Consider the following 10,958-nt stretch of genomic DNA (forward strand, 5'->3'; position numbering starts at 1 on the left):
ATGACCCTGCTATGGAAGCTTCCAGGAAGAGGAGCACGTCTGTGGGACAATTTAGTGGTGTTAAAGGAGGGGAGTCAGTCGGGTTAATTGAGAATTTCCACCAGGGTTCCCATATCTGGCAAGTGCCTAACTTTTTACTTGATAAAATATTGATGGAAAAGCACACCACGATCCCTATGTTCCAGGCTTTTATAAACATGCCAGAACTTTCTTGATCACAGATAGCTGAATTCTTGTTCTTTCTCTTGCTTTTGATAATATATTTGAGTCCAGAGCAGGGAACACTTCTGCAGTTAAAACTTTCTGTTTATATCGGGGGATGAGGGGTTGACAGCAAAGGTAATAGGTCCAACTTCATTTTCTCTGGAAACTTTTTGAGTTAAAAAAAAATGTTTTTTTAAAGCACGGACGTCGAGAATAGCACCCTTGTAAATTTACGTGCATCAAAAAGCGAAAGAAAAATCTCCCTCTTCGAGGAAATGAAGGCAGTGACACAACCGAATAATTAAAATTCAAGCTGAGTCTGACATCTGACCTACAACTATTCTGCCCTGTGAGCAGCGAGTAGGAAATACCTAATTTCACGAAGGTGAAATGAAACGAGAGCTGGGCAGGGAGGTGTTCTGTTGATGAGCCGAATTCTTCGTGCTTTTCAGTTTGTCTCGTGAGCTGGAAGCCAGCTAAGGGGAGTGAGGGTGGCAGTCACCAGGAGTGACCCGGCCTGGAAGGATGGGCCGGTGCCGGTTTGAGGCTTGGGCGTCGTGCTTGGTGCTTCCTAAGAGGGCAGGTCCTGTGAGCTCCACACGTGCACACGCACACACACACGCGGACACTCTCCTACTGTGCTGGCCCTCTGTTCTCTTTCTCATTCAGAATTTCTTCGTTTGGGATCTGTCAAGTGCTCTCGATGTTTGGGCTTCCTCTTCTTGTGCTGTTCGTGCGTTGTGATGGGCCGATCGCCTCGTGGAGAATTGAGAATTGCTATTTTCACAGTTGCCCTTGACAAAGAGCCTCCCCCTCCCCCCACCCAAGAGCCCGGTACCAAAACGAATCAGGTGAATTCCGCGTCGCCACCCATAAAACTTAAACATCTGGCGACCAGGGAGGTGGCGTGGGCTCTCGGACCCTCTGGACCCCAGCCTGGGGAGCGGCAGGCTATGCCCTGACCACCGGACCACGGTCTGACCTGCTCTCGTCCAGCGATCACCTGTAGTTTTCTTCTTGAGTCAGCTTTTGGGGGTCTTTGTTGTTTTCATGGGGGCCACTTACTAGGTTTGATTTCAGTGACAATGACAATTTTTTCTTTTCTTTTCCTTTTTTTTTTTTTTTAAGTCTGTCTCCGTAGTTCTGAAAACACATTTAACATCTGGTTTGATTTTACCCTCCCTCTCCCTCCCTCTCCGCCCCTACTCCCAGTCGGCAGCGAGAAGAGCGGGAACGTCCTGTGCAAACTGTCAGACCACCACTACCACTCTCTGGAGAAGAAATGCCAACGGAGACCCCGTCTGCAACGCCTGTGGGCTGTACTACAAACTACACAATGTAAGTGTCACGGGTCCGGGACCGGCGGCCGGCCTGGGGGGGGGGTGCACCCAGGAGACACCGTCACCCGCCGCAGGCTTCCTTCTGTGTTTGATGGCCGTCCTCCGGGCCCAGCAACAGGCCTCAGGTGAACAGTGCAATAGGGAAGCGACTTGGCACAACGCGGCCGTGCGGAGGCCGGAGAGCTTGGGGCAGAGAACGACGCGGGTCCCCCAGGTCGGTGTGGACGATGCTGTGCGATGCAGGGCCCCGGCGTCCACGGTGGGCCCGCTCCGGGCTTCCCCGTCCTCCCTTGGGAAAACAGTGATAGTGTGGTGTTCCTGAGAGTTTCAACTTTTTGCAAGAGAGAGAGAGAGAGAGAGAGGGCACGCAAGAAAGTGTGATGCGTGGCACAGGAAGTCTTCAGACAGAGGACAGTTCGGCGACTCAAAGGGGCAGAAGCCTCCTCACCTCTGTGGTGAATTTTAAGTGGATTCTCAGCCGCAAAGACGTGGAGTGAAGCGTCTGCGAGATGTGGCCAAGGTGTCTGTCCTAAGCAGCAGAGAACGGAGGGAAGCAGTGGAGTGAGGTTATCCAGAGAGCAGGGTTGAAAGAAACCCTCGTTTCCTCTTCTGTGTCGTGTGAGCAGAGTTGCCCGTCAGTCACCTGGGCTCTGCTGGGTCATTTCTGGTCTTTTCACTGGGGGTCCTCCCGGTTTGCGATATGTTTACGTTAAAAAAAAAAAAAAATCCTGGATTTTTTTTTTTTTTTTTTTTCCCTGAAATAACTCCAGCTGACAGGCCATGACCTAATGAGGCTTGAGGTTCAATTATTCCCAGAGGAAGAAGGACCATTTCTCTCTCTCTGGCTCTCTCTCACTGTCCTCTTTTGCTCTGATTCTCCTAAAGCATCTTTGCCGGTGTGACTTTGGCGGAGGCCACGGCGGTGCGGGGAGAAGGCGGGCGTCTTGCTCAGGGCCGTTTCCGTGGCACGTTCACCCTAGCTGGGAGTCGGGAGGAAGTTCTTCTGCTTAGAGTTTTGTAGTCCCAGAGAGCTTCTCAGGGTGGTCCCGGCATCCCGGTCCCTTTTTCCTCTTGGGAATAAGCTCCTGCGATTTCCCAGGGACCCCGCAACCCTCATGTGTCTGTCTGCCTTTGATGTCATCCCCTCCTGACTTGGTCCCCGTGCAACGCCCAGCCCAGCGGAACTGGCCTTTCTAGTTCTTGCATCTCAGATCCTCCGAATGCCGTGTATACCTGTTTATCAGCAATGAAACCCTAGTTCCGTTTTCACTTTGGGGACTCACTTGCTCACTGCAGTGGAGATAAAAAACAGATTTGTGATTAAAATCTGGAAGGTTCGGGGCATCAGAGTTTATGGGCTAGCCAGTCATCAGCCCAGCCTCTCCGGTTGCTTTTGGCTGTAACTCATGGTTTTCAAAGAACTTTCAAGTTACTTGATTACCTTTGAGCCTCAGGTAGTCCCATGATGTAGACAGGGCAGAAATTATTCTATTTCCGTTGTACTTGAAGAAGTTATGACTCAGAGAATCAAGTGTTTTGTGCAAACGGACATGGCTGATGGAACGGAAGAGCCGGGCAGGACCGATTTCCGAGCAGCACAGGCCTTCCGGGGAGGTCAGTGGCGTCAGGACTGATAGGGACCAGTGGAAAGTGAACACTTTCTCAGTTCAGGATGTGCCAGGAGTTCGGTTCAAAGCAAGGAATTGTCTTCCCTATTCCCAGAGGAGCCCGGGAACGATGGGAAGTTACCCGGCTCTAAATTTCTCTGACGACTTAGCCACGATGAGATACGGGCTCAGTTGTGTCCGGTCTAAACGAAGTTCTGAAGGAGATCGATTTCTCATCAACTCAAAGAACAGTCAGGGAACCCTCTTTGCTGCTCCCTCCTGGGGGAGAAACTTGCTCCCCTGGCCGGCATGGTTTTTCTGTCTTCGCTGGTTTAGCAAGACCTCACAGGAGGAGGCAATTGATGTGTATTTAACGACAGGAGATTATAATGTATTAACGTTCTCATCACATCATGTTTTGTTATGCCCACCTGGATACCTGTATATGTTTATGTATAGTTCCTTTCCTCTTATCTAGGTGTTTCGATAACTACCTATCTCAGGATCAGTGTCTCTAGGTGGCGTTGAGACTAGTTATCTGGGTCTGTGCTGCTATCTGGGTAACTAGATATTATATTTAGATATCTGGCTGTGTATATCTAGATACCGGGTAAAGAGCTGTGTGTCTAGACATTATCTTGGGGGAAGATTCGATGTGACAATAGATTCCTATCACCTCTGTAGTCTGTGTCTTTATCTTGATTGTCGCTTTGAAGAAGGAACCCTGAGATGTGCTTTTGGCAGTGACCTTTTAGCTCCTCTGCCTTCCTGGTGCGAGGGGGGATTGGGTCTCAGCTCCAGCATGTGGCTCTGTGCCCCTCTTCAGGGTGACCTCTCCCAGCTCAGCCTCGGGAAGCTGTGTGTCTACTGCTTCCAGAAACTTGGTTGGCCGCCTCTCTCTCTCGACGGCTGGAGTCTCTCTTCCTGAAATTGCCCCTTCTAGCTTTGGGAGCGGACAGGTAGATCCTAGAGCCATGGGAGCACGAGGGAGCCTCTTGTCTTTCTCCCCCTCGAGGGCCCGGGTGGAAGATGACACTTGTCCCTGCAGAGTCAGCAACGACCGAGACCCTGACATCGCCTCCTTGAGTTGTTTTGCCACATCCCGACGACGTGTGGCCAGATGTGTGGTCCGCTGTGTGGGGCAGCTGTTTGCAATTGAGTTTAATCCCATTCTGACTCCTTGTGGGGAGCGGTCTCTGATGCTTTGTAAAGTCCCCTGTCTTGATTCTGTCTCCCCCACCGGGAAAATGTATTTTAAAAACAAAACAGACAGAAGCTTCTCGAAAAGAGAGAGAATGGCATGCCGCCTCGGGTGCCGCAGACTAGCTGAAGACCTTTGGGGTAGGGCCTTGCCTGTCTCTTTCCTGGAGCTCGCTCCTGCTGCACAATTTCCAGGACGAGGGTGCCCGCATGCCGGCCCAGCACTGCGCGCCCCAAAGTGGTCGTCGAGTCCTTGGTGACGGGTTGGGGGGCCGTTGGTCTAGTAGCAGTGCACAGTCAGAACCGGGCGGGAATTGCAACTTTCAGTCATCAAAGGTGCTGTGACAGGGGCAAGAGACTACCTTGTGGAGAGACCCGCTGCGGTAAAACACCACCCCAGAGCCTTCAGGTTCCAGGGGAAGATCTTACAGCGCCTCTTACTGCGATAAAGCCGGGCAGGAGAGAGGCAACCAAAAATTACTTTGAACAGGGGTGCGACGCTAGTCTGTCAGGGCAGACAGACCTACACCCTTAAGGTCGATTGCGTTGGCTGTGGTTTTATGGTCGCAGCACAGATGTTGGAGAAGGAGACAAGATGTTATTTCCCTCTTGAAGATTCCCCAGGTGCCTCCACGCTCATGAAATGCTCTAAGGAGATTCTAAGGAAATAAGACCAGTTATTGTATTTTCGATACCAGAGAAATGCAGTCCTAGAGGGTGGGTCTCTAGAATACGGTCCCTGGGAACGCAGAGTTTCCCAAGGCAGATTCTCCTCCAAGTCACTGATGTGGACAAACTTAAATAACACCCGGGGCGCCTGGGTGGCTCAGTTGGTTGAGCATCCGACTTCGGCTCAGGTCATGATCTTATGGTTCGTGAGTTTAAGCCCCACATTGGGCTCTGTGCCGACAGCTCGGAGCCTGAAGCCTGCTTCAGATTCTGTGTCCCCCTCTCTCTCTGCCCCTCCCCCGCTCACGCTCTGTCTCTCTTTCAAAAATAAATAAACATTAAAAAAATAACCAAACCCGTAAATAACACCCTCTGCCTGGAACACCTTACCCCTGGTCTCTTGGTTTCTGAGGCTGACAGTCAGTGCTCCTCCACAGACTGGATCTGCGTGACTCCTGGTCCCTGGGAAGGAGACAGGAAGGGGTGGGGGGAGGAGGGGGCCCGGCTGCAAGCAAGACCCCTGGTGTGGGGCAGTCAGAGCAGCCGTGTGGAGGTGTGAAAGCCTGTGTGCCCTTTCAGAGCCAGCCAGAAAGTGTAAAAAAAAAAAAAATTGATCTTTGTTTAGATTAACAGACCCCTGACTATGAAGAAGGAAGGCATCCAGACCAGAAACCGGAAAATGTCTAGCAAATCCAAAAAGTGCAAGAAGGCACATGACACGCTGGAGGACTTCCCCAAGAGCAGCTCGTTCAACCCGGCCGCACTCTCCAGACACATGTCCTCTCTCAGCCACATCTCCCCGTTCAGCCACTCCAGCCACATGCTGACCACCCCGACGCCCATGCACCCGCCGTCCAGCCTCTCCTTCGGACCTCACCACCCGTCCAGTATGGTCACCGCCATGGGTTAGAGTCCCTGCTCGATGCTTCAAGGCCTCCGGGCGAGAGTCCTTCCAGCCCCTTCTACGTGCGTTTTTGCAGGAGCAGTATCATGAAGCCGAGATCCGATGGATACCCGTGTTTTGAAGGCACAAAGCAAAATGACGTCTGCCACTTTCTCAGAGGCGCTCGCTGTGGCCTCTGTGCTCTCAGTCACTGAATCTGGATCCCATTTGTGAATAAGCCATTCAGACTCATCTTCCCTATTGAACAGGGTCTCTCTAGTGCTGTGAAAACAAACAAACGAGCAAGCAACTGAGCTGAACGTTGCATATAACTTATATTGTGAGAAATACTGTACGTTTGAAGAAGACGTTACGGCATCCGGGGAGCTGTAAGAAAGGCATGAAGGACGCCAAGAATTTTAAGGAATACGGGGAAATCAAGTGTGGAAATGGAGAAGAAACTAGGTCTGATATTCAAATGGACAAACGGCCAGTGTTGTTTCCTTTCACTGGCCATAGCTGTTTGATGCATTAAAAGAAAAACAAAAAAAAAAAACAAAAACAAAAAAAAAAGGAAAAAAAACAACAAAAAAAAGAAAAAAGTCGTAGGCAAATCATTTGTTCAAAGCCGTGGGCCTCTCTGTATAGGAGAGTCTGTGAGTCCCAGGCAATCAGTGTTACCACTCGCACGATGCCGTAGAGGGGCTCAGCAAGCCTTTTCCGGGCCCACACGCTTTGTGAACAAGTCCCTTGTAATTGTTGTTTGTATGTATAATTCAAAGCACCAAAATAAGAAAAGATGTAGATTTATTTCATCATATTATACAGACTGAATTGTTGTACAAATTTATTTACTGCTAGTGTTAAGAACTACTTTTTGTTTTAATATTTTCCTTCTTTCTCCAGTTTTTTTTTTTTTTTTTTTTTTGGTTGAATAAACTAGACGATGTTCAGTTGACCTGAGGCGGCTGTGCTCCGGAGGGTCTATTTTCCATTTTGTTCCTTGATGATATTTATTAAATAGCTTCTAAGGGCACAGCCATCCGGCCCCTCCCTCCCGCACCCCCGCAGCCTGTGCTATGAGGGTAGCAGGTGTACGAGCTACCGACGTGCATGTCAGCGACTTGGGCTGGACAGACCGGGTCCTGAGAGCGGCCTGCCTGATTGTTAGCTCCCTGTTGTGTTCTGTGTTAGTGATCACTGCCTTTCATCCAGTCTGTTGGGATAATAATATAAAAGTACACAATAAAGTGAAAATATTTTGAAAACAACCAAGTAACATCGTATCAAAGCGGTGGCCAAGCTCTTCTAGAATCTGGTAGCTGTCGCTAATTTAAACACACAACCCAAACGTGTTAAGTTAGTGGTTAGGACATCATGCAAACCTCAGATAGTCAACAGGTATTCCTTTGGGAGGCTGGGCGTCTTCAGAGGTCTCTGTGCAGCCCAGAGGCTTTCTCGGGGAGTGGGGTAGGGGGGGCCGGAGTACCTTCTGTGTCCCCTAGTGCGCTGCGGCCCCTCCTGCTGGCCCGCAGGGCCTCGGGCGCCTCGCAGGAGCAGTGGGAAGATTAATTCGCGGAGATGCACCAGCGGACTACAGCTGATGGATTCCTCATGCTTCTCTGCAAGATGTGACGACGCGGGGCCGGTGCTTGAGTTCATCTCTGTTTTCCTTTCCTACTGTTGAATAACACCACAGTGGAGGGTTTATTGGCATGTTTGCGGAACACGAAAATAACCGTTTTTTGTAACTTACGCTGTATAGTTTCCTTTTACTCTGTTGGCAGAATGTGTAACCATGGCACACATTTTAAAATCTCTGTTAATCGCCTCTCTGCTTTCTTAGCAAATATTTTAAACCTAAGGCTAAATGTTGAAATAAAGGAGTTAGAGACCTACTGAGCTGCAAACTGGAGATCTTACTGGCTCCTGATTAATGACCCGCACTCGGGACGTTGTTTTCAGCCACTTTTGAAGCACCGAGGGCTCCCATCGTCATCAATTGCCGTATTAAATTCGGGAGATTTTCTTGTGTGGTTCCAATGCCTCAAGACCTGCCACCTCTTTTCTTCGTGAACAGATTTGAGTCCGTGCTCTTTCACCTTAAGAAGAGAGAGTTCAAATTCTTGACATTCTTGGGGCGGGATGGGGGGTGGGTGGGGGCGGTGCGCGCGCACACACACACACACGTAGAAAAATCCCAAACTCAGGACGCACACAGCCACGTTGTGTGTTGGGTACTGTGGGGACTCTGGCATCTTTGAGCCTACTTCTTCAGAGAAGTGTCCTTTTATCATTCTGTCCGTTGATTGAACCTGCTAAGAAATTGCTAGAAGATGGTGTGACAGATCTAAAACATACTGATAACGATGATTCGGTTACTTTTTTGGAGCATTGTCATGTGTTTTCATGGTTTTGTTCTTTTTTTTTTTTTTCTTTTGACTTCACGTAGAATCAGTAGAAGGCACAATAGAAGAGCAGTGTGAGAGAGGGTTTAGTCTAGGAAAACAGAACGAGATTGGGGAGCCAAAATATTGCTGGAATCTTTTTGAGGAAACTGTCGTCCCTAATTAATTTTCAACCTGTTGCACTTTTGAAATAGTTACCTTCGCTTCTCCCTACGAGGTTAGGTGTGAAATACATGTGCAAATTTGGACGGTTTCTTAAAACCATTTAAAAAGCCAACATACTAGAAGAAAATAAATCACGTAGGGATTGAACACTTTTGCTGTTTACGAACCCCTCGTACATGGTGGTGGAAATTCATGAAGTTAAAATTTAGAATTTGAGCCCTTCTATCACGTTTTCAACAAATACCTAGCGAGCGTCTAGGTTGGAGTCCATTTAAAACCACTTTTTTTTTTTTTTTTAAAGCAGATCAGGAAATAGAGAAACCAAGACTCCAGTGTCTTACTCTACATGTGTGACATTTACATGGTATTCCCCTTCAAGAGCTGTCTACACGCACCGTGGTGAGGCTCCCAGTCCGGCCTCTGGGTTATTTGCCAGGCAGACAGAAGGCTGCAGAAGCGGGGACCCCCAGAGCACACCTCTGAGGTGGCTGTCTATCTTCTAAGCCTTTCTTTGGCCTTAAAATCATTTTAAAAGCTTCCTCCTCATCATGGGACTTCATTTTAGTGTTTCCTAATTAAAAACTGTGTGCAGGAAGCAAATCCTGTGCACGTCTGTGTGCCGGACTTGAATTTAGTAAAAAAGATCTGTTCGCAAAATTCAAACCCAGAAACTCAAATGCCATCCTTCCCCCCCACTCCTCTGATACCTTCCCCACAGCAGTGAATTGTCCCATTTACGTTTAAGAGATTTAGAAGCACTATTACTCCATGCTCCCTTCTGTTCCGCACCCCCTCGGTCCTCGACCCCCAATCCACCCTAAGGTCTAGAATTGTCTCTGTGATCTCTCCTGGACAGCAGTCATGATGGACTCCTCTAGATAAATCCCCTTCAATTATGAAGCTAAGCAGAGATTTAAAAATTAATAATAGTAATCACTTGAAAATTAAACAATAATTGAAAGCCCAAAAGAAAACATTGGGAGCGATAGTACGTGATATATAGTTTTATCCGCGAAGCGAAAAATGTTAGCCATTATCCAGAACAGCTGGGTCACACCCCAGCCCCTTCCTGCACCTTCAAATGAACTTCTGAAACACACTTTCATTTTTGTTTATTCCCTCTTGCCCAAACAGTGTGAATACACCCTCAGAGCGGACTTGTCCACATCCTTTGCAAAAGCGCAGTGCAGGGAAAACTTGAGATTTCAGAGAAATTCACTGATCATTTGAATGTAGGAAGACAGCCGTGCGGGAGCCCGAAAGCTTGGGTTTCATCCCTGGCTCTTGCACTAACGAAGAGCAACGGTCTGAGGCCAATTGTTTGATTTCTCTGGGAATCGGCTCTTGATCTGTGTCATTGGATGAGACGATCTTCAAGACCCACTGGAGAAGACAAATACTGTGATTCCATTGGATTTCTTTTTCTTTCTTTCTTCTTTCTTTCTTTCTTTCTTTCTTTCTTCTTTCTTTCTTTTTTTTTAGAATATCCTTTATTAGGAAAGACGTCCTCACATCACCTTCAGTGTTTTGACTGGCGTATTTTAAAAGCCTAGGGTGGGGGCGCCTGGGTGGCGCAGTCGGTTAAGCGGCCGACTTCAGCCAGGTCACGATCTCGCGGTCCGTGAGTTCGAGCCCCGCGTCGGGCTCTGGGCTGATGGCTCGGAGCCTGGAGCCTGTTTCCGATTCTGTGTCTCCCTCTCTCTCTGCCCCTCCCCCGTTCATGCTCTGTCTCTCTCTGTCCCAAAAATAAATAAACGTTGAAAAAAAAAAAAATTTAAAAGCCTAGGGTGGTAATAGTTCGTAAGATTCCAGAAGGGTCGGGGTGATTCCACTCCTGGCACAATCTTGCAAAACACAAAATTAACTTATATTTTGTGACTGTCAACCCCGGACAGGGGTGAGTGTCCTAGTCTGCAGATCCCCTACTCTTTCTGCCATGTGTCCGGGCCCCTCTCGAGGGGAATACACAGGACTTGATTGTCCCGCTGATGTTGGCAACGTGGTTCACATTTCAGTCATCCATTGTGTAAAGAAATTCTGCCGGAATCGCTTACAGGCTATTCTAGGGAGATAGCCAGGGTCCAGCGTTTCATTTCCCCCGGGCCTCCCCCACCCCTCTCCTCTTTGGAGACTGGGACACGCAGAGGAAGGAGATCAACGTCCCCCCCCCCCAAAGCTCTTCCTTTTGGGGTGCTCTCTACAGATTCTGATGTCTCTAGGTCCTTCCTCACTCACCCTGGAGCTCCTTTGCAGGGGATCCCGGTACATTAGCCACATTGTTTGTGGTGCGTTTTTACAATCCCCTGTCATGTCTGTGTGCAGTTTGGCAGGCTGCACATTGGAGTGGGGATTTGGAGAGCCGGCCCACAGCCCCTCCCCCCAGGCCCCCTGCCCCCTCCTCGTCCACCCCTACAGGACTCAGGCTAAACACAAGGCAGGCATTATAAAGCACTCACCTGCACCTCCCGGCCCAGGCCCGGCC

The 10,958-nt window shown here is 49.1% G+C and overlaps 1 protein-coding gene across 5 annotated transcripts in view; it reads left to right on the plus strand.

The window, feature by feature from the left end:
* The window catches only part of GATA3 (GATA binding protein 3), a 28,838-nt gene extending 21,036 nt beyond the window's left edge, over positions 1 to 7,802 (plus strand). For all 5 annotated transcript variants that reach the window (XM_047065523.1, XM_047065521.1, XM_047065522.1 and 2 more), the window contains exons 5-6: positions 1,417 to 1,542; positions 5,646 to 7,802. In XM_047065523.1, the coding sequence (XP_046921479.1) occupies positions 1,417 to 1,542; positions 5,646 to 5,930 (411 nt within the window). In that variant the 3' untranslated portion in view covers positions 5,931 to 7,802. The remainder of the gene's footprint in view (positions 1 to 1,416; positions 1,543 to 5,645) is intronic.
* Positions 7,803 to 10,958: the final 3,156 nt, after the last annotated feature.

Source organism: Lynx rufus, unplaced genomic scaffold, assembly GCF_022079265.1.
Source record: "Lynx rufus isolate CCGP_SWC_20201006 ecotype Redwood Valley unplaced genomic scaffold, mLynRuf1.p SCAF_7, whole genome shotgun sequence".
Lineage (NCBI taxonomy): Eukaryota > Metazoa > Chordata > Mammalia > Carnivora > Felidae > Lynx > Lynx rufus.